The sequence below is a fragment of the Lynx canadensis genome, chromosome C1 (assembly GCF_007474595.2).
Source record: "Lynx canadensis isolate LIC74 chromosome C1, mLynCan4.pri.v2, whole genome shotgun sequence".
Lineage (NCBI taxonomy): Eukaryota > Metazoa > Chordata > Mammalia > Carnivora > Felidae > Lynx > Lynx canadensis.
This window is the reverse complement of record NC_044310.1, coordinates 217,783,926-217,799,050: the sequence shown is the minus strand read 5'-3', so window position 1 is coordinate 217,799,050 and position 15,125 is coordinate 217,783,926. Positions and strand designations below refer to the sequence as shown.

The 15,125-nt window shown below is 59.8% G+C and overlaps 1 protein-coding gene across 2 annotated transcripts in view; it reads right to left on the bottom strand.

The window, feature by feature from the left end:
- The window catches only part of MLPH (melanophilin), a 45,361-nt gene that overhangs the window by 8,391 nt on the left and 21,845 nt on the right, over nucleotides 1–15,125 (bottom strand). Inside the window, exons 5-14 of one of the 2 annotated variants that reach the window (XM_030326656.1) lie at nucleotides 14,791–14,829; nucleotides 13,277–13,380; nucleotides 11,988–12,104; nucleotides 10,649–10,850; nucleotides 8,435–8,577; nucleotides 4,381–4,566; nucleotides 3,948–4,103; nucleotides 2,420–2,512; nucleotides 1,804–1,881; nucleotides 193–250 (exon numbers count right to left, since the gene is read on the bottom strand). In XM_030326656.1, the coding sequence (XP_030182516.1) occupies nucleotides 193–250; nucleotides 1,804–1,881; nucleotides 2,420–2,512; nucleotides 3,948–4,103; nucleotides 4,381–4,566; nucleotides 8,435–8,577; nucleotides 10,649–10,850; nucleotides 11,988–12,104; nucleotides 13,277–13,380; nucleotides 14,791–14,829 (1,176 nt within the window). The remainder of the gene's footprint in view (nucleotides 1–192; nucleotides 251–1,803; nucleotides 1,882–2,419; nucleotides 2,513–3,947; nucleotides 4,104–4,380; nucleotides 4,567–8,434; nucleotides 8,578–10,648; nucleotides 10,851–11,987; nucleotides 12,105–13,276; nucleotides 13,381–14,790; nucleotides 14,830–15,125) is intronic. The other variant, XM_030326657.1, reaches the window with a different exon arrangement.

Genomic DNA, 15,125 nt, shown 5'->3' with positions numbered 1-15,125 from the left:
TATCCAGAACACCAACCCACTGGAGTGCTCCCCGACGGTGGCCGGAATGGCCCCGGGAGTGTCCCAGGCACAGGGACATGGGATGCCGTGTCCCCCGGATGACACAGAAATGCAGAACTCGCACTGGCCACTTTCACGGCCCTGAGCTCACCTCCCAGGCCCACGGGGACCGGGGAAGCCACTAACCCTTACCTTGACTTTTTGGGGGATTACTGAACTTCCTTCTCAGAAGGTAGGGTGCAGTCATCACCTGGAAGAAAGAAGACGTCTCTGGGCTTCGCGAAATTGCTGTAATTCTCAGCCGCACCGGGAGCCAAATTTGGACTTTTTATCATTCTCCCAGATTCTAGAGAATCGGGTCAGCCGTCTCCTGTTCTCAGGCAGCATCTGAACTTCCGTCGTATTAATATACATGGTGTCAGTACACAAAGCACCAAACTCCCGAGTATAAAAGAGAGGTTTATGCTTGTCAACTGTGGGCGGACAGTAGGGAGGGCACACGTCTCAGCCACGTAGACCTGGGTTCACATCCAGGCACCACCCCCACCCCCGTGGTGTGGACGACTTGCGTGTCCTCTCTGGACTCATCTGGAAACCGGGCCAGCGGCCCCTTCTCGGGGACCCTGGAAGATGAACTGTTCCTCACGGCTGGGGGCCCCCACACCTTCCCTTCCGTCCCACCTTCCTGTTGACTGCCTCTCTGCCCGGGGATCGTCCACTCCCCGTTTTGCCCCCTTCGGGCACGAGCAGTTGGCCTGGCTCCCCCGGAAATATTCCTAGAATCTGGCACCCTGGGATTCTGCCTGGCTCCTTCCGTGGGCTGCCCCCGGAGACCCACCGCAGAGGCCTTCGGGGCCGGGCTTCCCTGGGCAGATCGGGAAGGATCCAAGAAGAGGGAGGGAGGTCAGGGCCGGGAGGCCTGGGCTGAGACCCCCTCTGTCACCTACGGTCTGTGTGATCTCAGTCACAGATGTCAACCTCCCTGAGCTTCTGTTTGCTCATTGCTATGACAGGGTGAACACCAGTGTCTACTCACCAGCTTTGTGAACGTCACTTGGAAGGAGGGGAAAAACGCTGTTCCCAACTGTGAAAAGCTACCCGGTGTCACCGTTACGATAAACAGAAGCGACTGGATGTTCCCTACGGCTCCTAGCGGGCGGCAGGCAGGGCTGGGAGCAGGTACCATACTTTCTGGGGCACTGAGGGTGGCAGCCGCACCCCTACACCCAGGAGATCTGGCTCCCTCCCAGGCCGGCCCCTCCCCTGCATGCTGCAGCTGTTAATGGTGCCATCGTCGCCCACGGTCCTGGTCCCTGGGCCACTGCACACACACACACACACACACACACACACACACACGCACACACGGGCTTCTGCTGCTCCCGCCGCTGAGTCGGCACCTGCCTCCCCTAGACGCCGGCCCGTCCCCAGGCCGCTGGAACCCGCCGGCCTGCGCGGGGCCTGGGAGAAGAGCCCAGAATGGATGTCGTCCATGACGGTCGGGCCCTGCACAGGAGACTGTGCTGCGTTACTCCGAGCTGAGGACCCCTTGCGTGGGGTCTGTCACCGTGGGAGGTTTGCTTTGTGTTTCCCTCTCTGTCCCACCCTCCCGCGCCCCAGCTGGGTGTTCCTGGGTTTCCCCAACAAACACGTCAACGCTCACCCTTTCTCAGCACGCGCCTCTGAGGAAGCCACCCTGAGGGACTGGCCGAGAAAGCAAGCTCTGTGTGGCTCAGCCCCACCACTCCCTGGAACCTTCTGGAAAAAGCTGTGCCGACCTCTTACTCTTGGAACGACACATACCTTGACCTCATCCGAAGGCTCCGCGTTTGGATCCTTAGGGGTCTGGCCCAATCTCCCAACGGGTCGGGGAAGAAATATCTGTGGAGGACGAGGGAGAGGCCTGTACCTGATTACTGCTTATCTGACCCCTGTCACAGGAGGGCTGGAGGCCGGAGGGACCGAAGGACAGGATGCCTGTTCTCTGTAAACACTCGGCCCATCAGCAAACCACCCCCCCCACCCCCACACACCCCCCTGCACCACCCCTGCACCCTGCCAAAGTAAAACACAGAGTGGCTGGTTAGCGTTGAATTTCAGACAAACGACGAATGTTTGTTTATAAGAATGTTTCAAATATTGCACGGGATGTACTTACACTAGAAAATGATGTGTCCTTTATCTGAAGTTCAGGTGCACTGGGCGTCCTGTATCTTCCCTGCAGTGGGACCTAGGGCCCTCCCCGGCCCGTCCTCCGCTGGCCTGCCAGGTGTCCCCACTGCTGGGACCCGCCTGGAAACCCCAGCTGGGATCTGGGGAGGAGGCCATTGGCCCCAGACCTGCCCTGCCGTCCCCAGCCGTCTGCTCCCGTCACAGCCAGCTGGGCGCAGACCTGCGGACTCTGGCCCCCCGCACTCACCGGGAGGTTGGACCTCCGCTGGGGCTTTCCCGAGGGTCTCACCGAGAGCCCGGCAGCCTGCAAGGCGGCAATCTTGGACTTGATGTTAGAAACCTGGGGGACAAAGGACAGGCACATTATTCTGATGTGCCAACCCAATGTCCCAGCCCGGGTAGAGCAGCTGCTGATTCACTGGTTTTGTTGTCTCCCCTCAAGAGGCGCTTCCTGGGGTCCCGTTGTCATTCATCTTGCAGGGCCATCGGGAGGGGGCTGGTGTTCCTTGTAGGTCACTCCAGGCAGGAGCAGGGGGGCTCTGGACCTTTCCTGGCACATCAGGGAGCTTGGCTCCCACAGGGATGGAAGGAGCAGCAGTGACCAGGGACCGTGTCACCGCAGCCCTACGGGACGGGGCTACATTTTACGGGCAAAGGCTTGGCTGGCGTCGGGCAGAGTCTGCCTTCCTGGCATCATTTCAAATCACCCCCCGACCCCAGCTCTCACACCAGCCAGAAGAAACTTCTGGAAACAGAAACAAGGCCCCATTGCCCCTGTTCTGATCCCTCCAACAGCTCTCTGGAATCTGCTCTCCTCTCAGACCTGCCTCCCACCCCCGCCCCCTCGCTCCCTCTGCCCCAGGCTCAGGGTTCCACTGCTGATTCCTGAACATGCCAAGTCCGACAGCACCCCAGGACCTTTGCACGTATGCGCTGCCTTCTTCTTCTAACATCCCTTCCTGAGCAGCCCACCTGACCGCTCTGCCGGGCTACCGTCACTTCCTGCCTGCACGGCTCTCTTCGTGAACTGAGTTCCTCCATCACTGGCCTGTCCTCTGTCCCCACCTGCTACAGGCGTAAGCTCCATGAAGACAGAGGCCCCATCTAAGAATGTTACAGCTGTGTCTTTTGTGTTCTACACAACGCCCGCCACATTCAGGAGTTTGAAAGCTGTTTGCCGGGCAAGAAGGAATAAAAGAATACAGTCGTTGGGCTGACCTGGCCCCCTAATGTGCACAGCTCTGGGGACACGCCCCATCCTCCTGGGCCTGGAGAGCACTTGCTGATGAGCAGAAGTGCTGGCTCCTCTTGTAGCCTGAGGGGGAGACCCTCTCTTCCCTGCCGGCCCCCAGGGGGAGGGCAGAGCGGAGCCCGGTCACCTTGCCGTCTCTGGGAGGCCCCGGCTCTGCCCTTTGACCTTTGTACGCTACGGACACAACCCTCACCCAACTCAAGCCCTGGCCCCATGCTCAGGCTCACGGGATGACCCTCGGGTGACAGTCTGGTCCTGAGCCCCATGGCTGTCCTGAGCCTGCTTCTAGAGAAGCCCCTCCTCCTGGGAAGCCCCTCCTCCAGCATCTTTCTAAGGGTGGAAAACCCTGCCTGCCTCTCTCCAAGGCAAACGGGATGGCGGCCAGGGTAGTGCCCTGGGTGATTCCCACAGAAACCCCCGAGCTCCTCTTCTGGAGCTCGGGTGGATGTCCTCGGCTGCCAGACCTTCAGGGCCCATCACTATCCCTCCTGGGGAGCCGCCCGCCCCTGGGGCTAGTGGCTACCTCACTCTCCACCTGCTGAACCTCGGAGGCCGTCACGGCCACTCTGTCTTCCAGCTCCAGCAGCTCCTGGTCCGTGGTTCTGCCGGGCTGCATGAGTTCCTGAGGACCCCGGGGGCTTGTTTCCCGTCTGGACGTTTGGCCCGCAGCCACGAGCACCTAGGAGAGGGGAGCACGGAACATGACCACCAGCGGGAGAGACCGCAGGGCTCTCCCCAAGACGGGCCCAGGCTTACGACACTCTTTTCCCCTGAACTCAGAGCTGATTGGCCAGCGGGGGCTGGGTCCCCCGTGCAGCTCTTGCTGGGGCCCAGTGCCCACCGGGGTGGGGGGGGGGGTGGCTTCCTGCCTGGGGTGGGCCAGTGGCTTGGTTACAAACCCTTGACTCCTGACTCCACCTCTGCCCAGGTCTTGCCAAGCCCTCGGGTGGCCTCACCTCTGGGGCTGCCCCGGGGAGGTCCTCGATGGAGGTTTTCCCGTTCAGTCCTGCCTCTTCCTCCTTGCTCCCCTCCTCCTCGGACGAGGCCCCCTGGTCACTGATGTGGCTGGTCATCTCCTCCAGCTTCCTCTTTAGGGTCTCTTCTTCTCTGTCGGCGTCTGTGGGCTGGTGGCCGGTGAGATGCTGAAATGCACAAGTGGATCTGTGTTCAGTTGGTCCCCTGTGTGCACCGTGCTCAGAGGCAGGGCTCTGGGAGAGGTCTCCGTCCACGCTCCAGAAGAGCCTGTCCGCAGTGCCCGTGCTGGGGGGCCAGTCCCGGCCCTCAGGAAGCAGGCTGTCAGGGTAGGAGGGCACTCCCAGCGATCCTGCCACCACCCACGCCAAAGACCCACGATGTGTGAACTAGACATTGAGCTTTCCTTCGTGGACATTTTCACCACGGGAGGACGCTTCTTCCCTCTAGCCCCAAATCAGGTCCCCAAGCCGAGGGGGTGGCCGGGGGACACAGTCCGGTCTCACCAGGCACCCATCACGGCACAAATTCCTGAGCAGCGGAAGGCCAGCTAAGGCCGCCATCCGTGACGTGAGCTGGGAAGGGTAGGCACGAAGCCCATTTTGACACAGAAAGTTCTGGAACACCAAGAGAAAGCTGGGAGCGGTCCCAGCAGAGAGGGTAAGGGGGTGAGCACAGCAGGGGAGGTGACAAATTCAGCAAGACCAGGAAGCTGCATCTGAAGGGCGTCTGACACGGCCCCGCCGCTCCCCATCCGCACAGGAAGGCGCCAATGAATTACGCCAGGTTGCTTGACCTGAAAGTCGTCAGCTGGCCAGAGCCGGGGTCACTGCGGGCCAGGAGGGACCACTAACACCTGAAACAACTAAAAACACAACTTCCTCGTCCCCTGAGTCACCAGCCTCCTGAGTCACCAGAGTCTCTTAGCTCCCAGACCAGGACCCGAGAAAATCAATCCTTCGGTTTTCCTCCAAGCCCAGCCTCCGCGTCCTTCCGGCCATTATCTCCTCCGTGGCTCACCTGGTTTTAAAAGGGACATTTAAGAGGCACTTGTGGAGTGGGAAGGTGCTTTTGCTTTGTGGGGCAGGTCATTAGTTTGGTGTCCACGGCAGTGCCGCGGGCTCCAAGCAGCCAAAGCTGCCCGGAAGAGAGCGGAAAGCTGAGCGACACAAGGCAAGGGTCTCGGTTAGGATTCGGCCCTCAGTCTGAGTGGCGGCTGGTGACGGAGCCCCCCTCTGGTGGCACTGGGTGGCCGGAGGCGTGATGGATACGGGGAGGCGGGGGCAGTGTTCACAGACAGCTCGTCTCCCCGAGAGCAGCGTGCGTGGGACACGTCCTGCCACCGCACGCCCCAAGAAGAGTCCTGACGCCATCATGGTCTAACGTCACCTCCAGAGTGGCAAAGAGAGAAAAGCACCCAAGACGAGTTGGAAAGTTCTCATCTGGGGCTGGGGGGCAGCAGGGAGCCACGGAGAGGCCGGAAGGCCGCGGCCGGGATCTGAGGGCCCAGGGCTGCTCTGAGCAGGGCCCTGGCGGCATCCGGGCTCCCGAGGCAGGAGGAGGTAGGGAGGCATCCAGGACAGCGTGGACACCATAACTGTAACACCACTCTGGTCTTCCATCTGGTGTGGACGGCCGCCGGCCCCTTCCCGGAACCCCTGTGGGACGCCCTCTTCTCAGGTACTCGTGAGGGACCCCCACGAGGCTGGTGTGGCGTCGTCCTTTCTGCCCAAAGCAGCAGCTGCTTGGCCGGCGGCCTCCGCCCCTGTGTGAGCTCCAGCTGTCGGCCTTACCACGTTTCGTGGACACATACGGACATAAAGCTCGGCACGGACGCCTGGTGCTTTCAACTCGGAGGCAACAAAACCGAAATTCGCAATTTATAAACACAACGCAGACACAGGCCGTGGATTAAAATGGAACCACCACAATTTGGCACCCGTGAGGCTTCTGCGGGGAAACCGAGTCAGATTCTGCAGCCTGTGCCCAGCATCAGGGGCCTCGAGGCTGGGTTTGGGGAGTGGGGGCTCGCACCCCACCACGGGGAGGCGTGGGGGTGCATGCCGGGGCTGTGGTTTCCCGGCTTTCCGGATCTCAGCCCCACGGAGGCGCCCTTCACACCCATGCTGGCCTTCTCTTGGCGTGAGCAATTCTTTACAGAAGGCCCTCCCTGAATATCCCTCATCCAGAAAGTCTTGACCTTGAATACAGGACAGAGACAGGCACCAGAGCACAACAGGACATGCCGATGAACCCCAGGACGCATCATGCTCGAGGACTCTGGGCACCCCAGGGCGTGTCTGTGAGTCTGGGTTCAGGAACAATGCTCTGGGGGCAGGCAGGCGCGGGGGGTCCTGCAGCGGCTCTCACACGGTCCCCTGAAAGAGTCTGTCCCAGGCTTTTACCCACAGGCCGGGCCCCCTGCCCTTTGCACCAGCTCTGTGAGCAGCCGGTCGCCTTTACGTGAAGATTCAGGGGAAGGGAGATGTCGCTCAAAGTGGAGTCAGTGGAAATAAGTGAAGACAGGAAATTCCAGAGATGAGCTAGAGGAACGAAATGGGGGATAATTCAAGGATTCAAGGAGGCACAAAGGACGGCCGGCCCTGGGAGGGCTAGAGACCAGCGCGTGTGTGTTCCTGCAAGTTCCCACAGTCGTTAAATTAAAAACTGACTGAAAGGAGGCAATTCTAGTCTGTATCCCACTGTCTTCTGATCCGGCTCCTCTGCCCGCTGTGGTCCTGCCACACGGGACGGCCCCTGCCCTGGCCTCACTCCCCCCTCCACCACCATCCCCCCCGGCCCTCCCGGGGCCAAGCCTTGGTCTGGTCAAAGGTCACTCCCTTGAGCCAGTGTTTTCCTTGCTATTCCGGAGGGAAGCTGGCCGGAGGCATCCCCGACCCCTCAAACCTCCCTGGGGGAGGGTCCCAGGAGGAGCTCTGTGCCATGCATCATGGTGCACGGGAGGCTGAACCAGCACTCATCCTGGCTCCTGCAAATGTGCCTGCGACGGGCCTGGGCTGAGCTACAGTTCAGAGTTCTCCATCCCGAGTGGGGGCCCTTCTCCTACTCAACCTGCCTCTGGGCTCCTCAGTTACAAAACGGCCCGGCCTCACGATTTCACCCGTAGCAGTCGAGACCTTATCAGGATCATTGATGAGTCTTTATCAACCTAGCGGTCACGACGGCCTCATATAAAGCATTGTTGCCTTTCCCCCCAGTTAAGTGTACCTGCTCAAACCGAAATCAGTGGTCTGTAAGCGGGATCATGGTTTGAATTCCGCGAAGGAAACCTGGGTACTCACAGGAATCTTGTGACCGATTTTATAAATCAGGGCTTGCAGCGTGAGTGAGTCGCACTCATTCAACAGGCGCCAAGTGTTGTAAGTTACATTTTCTTAAAAGCTGCATAAAGTCTGCTAAAGGCATAAATCGACGGATTATTTCCTCCTCTTATAAATGACATAATACTTAATATGGTGCATAGTAAACATTTTCATCACAAGGAATCAAGTACTGGGACACCTGGTGGCTCAGCTGGTTAAGTGTCTGACTTCGGCTCAGGTCATGATCTCACAGTCTGTGAGTTTGAGCCCCGCGTCGAGCTCTGTGCTGACAGCTCGGAGCCTGGAGCCTGCTTCCGATTCTGTCTCCCTCTCTCTCTGCCCCTACCCCACTCATTCTCTCTCTCTCTCTCTCTCTCTAAAAAATAAACACACATTGGGGTGCCTGGGTGGCTCAGTCAGTTAAGCGTCCGACTTCGGCTCAGGCCATGATCTCGTGGTCCGTGAGTTCGAGCCCCGCGTCGGGCTCTGTGCTGACAGCTCGGAGCCTGGAGCCTGCTTCCGATTCTGTGTCTCCCTCCCTCTCTGCCCCTCCTCCACTCATGCTCTGTTTCTGTCTCTCTCAAAATCAAATAAACGTTAAAAAAAATTAAAATGAAATATCAGAAGCTTTGATTCCTCTGCCGTGACTTGGTGTGAAGGTAAAAAGCCTCCATCCACAGCGACGGCAAGAACGGATCCGTCCCAGCTGCCTTACCTGGCTCTCAGCCGGGGCGCAGTCCCTCCACGTGAGGCTCTGGGAGGCCACACCGTCAGCCCCGGTGTCCTCGTCATCGGAGGTGCCTTCGTCAGCCGGGTACCGGGAGGAGAGTCGCTCACTACTGCTGATGACGCCTGGACCTTTGGAGTGACAGTGGGTTCGAATTATTTGTGGTGAAAAGCCGAAAGCCGGTGGACACGTTTTTCCCAATAAGAGGTCAAAGAAACCGAAGACGTGACCGCCGCCCCCTGAGGTCAGGGAGCGGAGTGCCTGAAATCAAAGTAAGAGTGGGGCTCGTTGCGCGTCCTCTCGCAAGGAGCTTCAGGCCCCTCGCAGTGACGCCGGGAGAGGAGGAAGCCAGGTCCGCAAAGCAGCAGGCGGGGGATGATTACAGCACACCCCTGTCCACGTCCCTGGAGGGTGGCACACGTGGGTCCTGGGGAGTTTCCCCAAGCAGAGGAGGCATCAGAAGTCTTTCCACATTGGGCACTCCGGGCCGTTTCTCCTGCTAGACTCTTGGAGGGCAGGGATCACCTGGGTGTCCGGCCGTGCTTGTCCTGGGCTCCAGCCGTGGGGGGAAGCTCGCCGTCCCCACCGCCTCACCCACGGCCCCAGGCAGCCTGGACGGCACCACACGCGGCCACGCGAGGTGCGTTCAGGGTTGACCAGCCCGGAGGCACGGCGGGAGCGGCTCTGCAGGGCCCCACGGGTGCCGTGAGCTCTTCCGAGAACCTGAGTGAGCCTGGGGAGAGGGTCCCCGAGCTCCAGCGAGACTCCAGTGCAGGGAACACGCGGGTTTTAGCCTGGGACACCGTGTGCTGAGGACACAGTGAGGCCGTGCCTGGACTCCGCCCACAGTGAGATTTCCAGCCGGTGTGTTGGTGACGATTTGCTGTGTGGTAACACTTAGTGGACACGACCGTCTCTTTTCCGCCTACAACCGTGCCGCGCGTTGGGCACGCGCCCCTCTTGGCCACGAGGAAACGGAGTCACGATGGCTAAGCGGGTTGATGAGGTGGCAGCACATCTCACCTCAGGTGATGCACCTGCAGGCCGTGATGTGCTCCCAACGCAACGCGGCCGATCAAACTCCGGTACGTCCCGTGAGCTGCTCCCCGGTTAAGGGACGGGGTGCAAATTGTGTGTTAGCACCAGTCAAATAGAGCAACTATTGGTCAGGAACGCCGGGGGCTTGAGCTCAGCGCGGACGGTCTCCCTCGGCCTCTCCTTCCCCGCCCGCCGCCCCGCGTGCTCGGGGAGGCCAGGGATCACGGGGCAGGGGAAGGGACACCACGTCTGTGCAAGTCCCCATCCTACGACCTGTTCAATGTAGATACATTTATTCACTGATTAGAGGGAACAATGCCTCCCAAATGCCTCCCGCATCCTAATCGGCCTGCAGACCATGAGATTATGTCCCTGTAATATAATGAGAAGGGAAAACGGAAAAAGGACCTATTTCCTGGCAGACGGTGTGTTAACCACATTTCCCCGGCAGCTGGCCCCACGCCGCGGCCACGTGGGGGCTCATTAGCAGGAAGGCCGCGCGGCCACCGTGATCTCATTTGCTGCGACATCAGTAGGGGGTCTCAACTCCTGAACCCACACGCCCACAGGGCACAGGAAAAGACGGCGATTCAGGATTTCATTACGAAGCGAACTGTCTGACAACGAAATTACACTGAGCAAATCCAGGTTCTGGGCATGTACAGACCTCCTGAGTCACAGCTGGGAGCCAACAGTGGGCCAGGGGAAGCAGTGCCCCAGTGGAGCCTGTGCCACCGTCCCCGAGTGTACCAACCATCCCCAAGTGGACTCTTGGTCCCCAAGTGTACCATCGGTCTCCAGGTTTGGAGCTGCCCTGTTCTTTGGTCAGGATTGTTGGTCCAGGTGACCAGTGATCCTAATCATTTCAGGGAAACGTGCGTGTCCCTACCCCAAGCCAGGTCCATATCCTCCCTAAAAGGCGTCAGGGTTAGAGCTGTGTGGCCAGTTGAGGCGTTAATGCTGGGTATTCTGAGCGTTACGAGAGAAGCACCCAGCCCGGAGGAGGCCGGTGTTGATGGCGTTAGCCGGGACTGGCCGTGCTGGACAATCACGGGGAAGGAAGGAGTTGCTACAAACTGGCCAGTGTGTCTGCAGGAATCAGGACCTCGAGGCAGGTCTTTACCTTCCCCTCCCCCACCTGCACACCCCAGCCAGGGCACCTACCGGGTGTGACAGCCAACCCCAGGGCTGTTGTGCAGGACTGTCTGGGGAAGCGGGGCTCAGTGAGGGTGTCCTGTCTGGCAGCTGAGAGGCTGTTTGTCTGCTCTTCTGGATGAGAGTGGCGTCCAGGGGCACCGGCATCAGCCTCTTCCAGGACCACAGCCTCCTGGGAGGTGTCCTTGGCACGGGGTTCACCTGTGAGGGCCTGAGCACACAGGACCCCCCGGTTGCGGGACGTTTCACCAGGAGGGGGCTGCTCCTTGGCATGGGGGTCTTTCCAGTCCCGGTCTTGGGGGTGTCCACACATCATCCGACTGACCGCACGCTAGACAGCCATCTGCTATGCCCCCTTCCAACTCAGTTCCCTTCGATTTCAGAAATTCTGCCAAAACCATTTATTGCCCACTCTGTATCATGTGTCCATGGAAGGTTGGGGCTCCCGATGCCCTGACCCCTCATCACACAAGGGAACTGAAACCCATTTGACAGCCTCGGGGGCTCTGACCCTCCTAGAGATGGAACCCTTGAGAATACGGATGGGGAAGTTATCTTTTTTGGGGGCGGGTGCATTTTTCTAACTGCGTGCACCTTAATACTCCTAGAAGGCCGGGGGGCAAGAGTGAGTGCGGGCAGGGCTCCCAGGTGGCCCCTTGGCTGCAACCCCAACACTCTCCCTTCCTCTCCCTTCCTCAGGCGGCAGAGGGTTCTCTCTGCTGTGCCGTCACCCCAAGGGAACCAAGGTGCTGAGGACTTCGGGAAGCCACGTGCCCCAGCCCCTTTCCAGCTGGAGGGGGGCAGGAAGGAAGCAGTCCTCAGGCCCTGGAGGCCACGGGAAACGGAGACGGCAGCGGCTGGTCCTGTGGCCGGAGCAGGACCTGGGGCCCAGAGACCTCTGGGGTGCCGGCTCCCTGCCCTGCTGTCCTCTCCCCCAAAGCAGTCTGAAGATCAGCCGGGGCAGGTGCGTCCCTGCCCCAGCTCTGGCCTGGTACCTCCAGATGGATGTCCAGGCACACGTCAGGCCCGGACTCCAGGGCAGAAGCCGTTCTCCTGGCCCTCCCAAGTCACGGGGTTTCTGCCTTACTTCTGGGACAAGCAGCCTGCCCGAATTCCCTCGGCCCCTTCGTCTGTCCAGCCTTAGTTCCCATCCTGCACTCCACTTGCCCAAGCTGCCAGCCCCGTCTCTGCAGAGACCCTGGGCCCCCTCCCCAACTCTCCCCTGGCCTGTTGTGCCCTGATACTGGCTGTGGTCATCGGACTCCTTCCCAGAGTGCCCTCCCCCACCTACCCCCCCGGGGCCCCGAGTGGCCGGGAAGGACGGGGGCAGAAATGAGAGCCCACTGACCTGCAGGCTGTCTGTGGCCATCGGGACCGGGGACAGATATGGGGGGTGACCGCAGGACTGAGTCGAGCCATCAGAGTCTGCCTCAAAGTCCAAGCCGTGAATGGAGAGGCGCTTTTTCTGAGCAGGTGTAGACACGGGCAAGAAGGGGGGAGTCAGGGTCGGCCTGACAGAGAGGACGGGGGCCCCCTCAGCCCTGGGGTGGGAGCCTCCATGGGCATATGTCCACCTCCCTCACCAGAAACAGACCCAAAGGAGCTCCAAGGCCACGCCAAGGGGCCCAGAGCGCCTTTACCCGATCCCGCGAGACCTGCTTCCTCAGCATCTCCTAGAGGAGCAGGAGAGGTATTCGGCTGCTCAGAAGTGCTGAGGACACAGGCCCCGGAGCACCGCGGCCCTAGGGTGTGGGGCGGGCAGGCAGTCTGCTTGAGGGCCGACAGGTGCCTCTCTCCCTTGGGAGGTGTCGGGGCGGGGGGGGGGGGGGGGGAGGCTCAGACAAATGAGGGGCACCTGCTGTGGGGGTGCAGAGGCGGGGAGAGTTCCATGCTGTTCAGATGAAGGGCATACGTCTACCGAAATCCTCCCTCACAATGATCTTGATCCTTTAAAGGTATTGTATAGGGAATATTCCAGACACTGGCTGGTGCTCTTTAAGCTCAGGACGAGGCAGGAACACAGTGTTCTCACTGTAGACTGGCCAGACGTGTCCAGTGTCATATCTCAAAGACCCTGGCCTCCTCCCCGTGGCTCCATCACTGTCCCCCTGCCCCAACCTGCTCCCCTTCGGTCATCCCACCCAGATGCTTCTCTATCACCAAAACTAACTGAAAAATAAGTTGCTGTTCTCAAGACAGAAACAAACACCAACAAAGGCAAGGCTCGTGGTTAGCTTTTAAATAGAGGCAGAAGTGTTCACAGAGGGGAGTCTAAAGGGGCCTTGCTTCCCTCAAAGATGCAAAGGCCGCCTTGGGAGACACCAGCGCGCCCTCTGGGACCCCTGCCTGCCCTGACAACCTGACACGCGGGCCCCCGGGGCCCTGACCCGCGGGCCAAGCAGGCTTCGCGGCAGCCTCTGCCTACCCCGCAGCCTGCCCCCGGGGTTTCTGATGGTGACACCACATGGTGAAAGCACGCTCTCATTTGCTGCTCAGTGTCTCACGGACCGTCTGGGCATGGCAGAGGGGGCAGGCTCTCCGTGCTCCTGCTGGAGTGGAGAGCACTGAGATTTTTAGGAAAAATCTGAGCCCAAGGCTCCAGGTGGAGGAGGGGTGGGGTGACTGGGGAAGACTTACTTTGCTCCCAAGGGGTTGGGCCTGGGCCACTGTGTCCAGTTCTCCATCCTCTTCTGTCTGCTCACTGTCTCCACTTCCCTCTCCAGGGCTTGGCTCAGGCCCACCTGCAGTGGATACCGGCATGAGTCCACCCAGGGAGGGGAAGATGGGGGCAAACCATCCATCCACCCACCCACCCGCCCATCCATCCACCCACCCACCTGCCCATCCATCCACCCATCCCACCTGCCCATCTACCACCCCCCCACCCATCCATCCATCCACCCACCCACCCACCTACCCATCTGTCCACCCACCCACCCTCCTACCCATCCACCTGCCCACCTGCCCATCTAGCAGCCATCCACACACCCATCCATCTACCTACCCACTCATCCATCCATTCTCCATTCATCCATCCATCCACCCATCCATCCACCCACCCACTGTGACACTTCCAGGCAAGGCCATCTGCTGGCCTTACAAAGACCTAGCCAAGCATCAGTTAGAACTGGTCTGAATCTCAGCAGAAAGCTATCATTCTGCATCAATTTTGTCGAGGGTCACCCCTACAAACCCATTCATCGGTTCCCTCTTGGGCAATCGGAATCACTGATGCTTGTGGTGGGTGAAGGAGGACTCTAGCTACGTCATGTTTTCTCAGATGGACTGCTTCACCCACAATCAGTCCATCTGCTTGTCTGCAGGCGTCAGACACAATTGGGACGGAGGTGAGCCTCAGCCCCGGGGCTCCCACCCCTCCTTTCTCGGCCCCCCAGACCCCCTGTTTCACCTGAGCACCCAGGTGGCCCCCTGTCAAGACCTCTTCCCCCTCTTCTCCTGCTCACCCTGGCCTGGCCTGCCCCTCTAGGCCACCAGAGAGGGATCCAGGAAATGGGCCCTGGGGTGGATCACCCGCCGTCTCTCAGGGGCCACAAGGGCCGGCACTGGGTGCTTAGGCCTGTGGGACCTGGCCCAGCACGTGCTGCCCTGCACGCCCCCACCCCGTATCCTGGCCCTCAGCCCCTGGGCCTTTGGGTGCGGGGAGGACTCAAGTGCAAGCAAGCAGTGAATTGCACATATCTGCAAGCGCCCTGCAAGCCCTTCTCTGCCCCCCTCAGAACTCAGAACCGCGCAGTCGGCAGACTGGGTGATTATTTTCGATTCTCTGGGCAGTGGCAGTCTTGAGGGAATGCACCCCAAACTGCCAGACAGAAGACGGAGGGATGAACGCTATCTGCACTACGGGAATGTAGAAGTGCTTCCTGGAGGCCTGTGTGTGTGTGTGTGTGTGTGTGTGTGTGTGTGACATCCCCCCCCCACCCCGCCGGACTGAATATGAACAGGATCTCTGTGCCCCTGTTTGTTACCAACTCCTTCCATCCCTCTCTCCACCTGGGACAAGGGTTTGAGCGACTTTAACCCATCTCCAGAGATCGAGTCATTCTTAATAAAACCCAAGGAAGAGATTTCTCGACCGCTCTCGATAGCGGGGTGGAAACAAAAGTAAAGCCATGTGAGCACGAAGGACTTACTGTGGAGGTCAGGTGAGTCACGTGCCCTGTCAGGCAAACCTACAGCCAAAGAAAAGGCTCTGAGAAACACAGACACCCTCCGGAGACTGTGTGCTGAAGGATGGGGTTTCCTGTCATTTCCTTCCTGGCCCTGGGACCGTCTCCCGCAGCATCTGCCCATCCTGATGTGGGGGACTCGGGAAAACACCCCCATTGCTCTGCGGAGCAGAGCACCCCCCCAGTGGCTGAAACACCCCCATTGCTCTGTGGATTCCCTGGGAGAAGACCCCCCAGTGGCCCCCACCAGCTCACCAGTCATTAACTTCAATCGTTTCTATTTTTTTCCAGTTTGACCG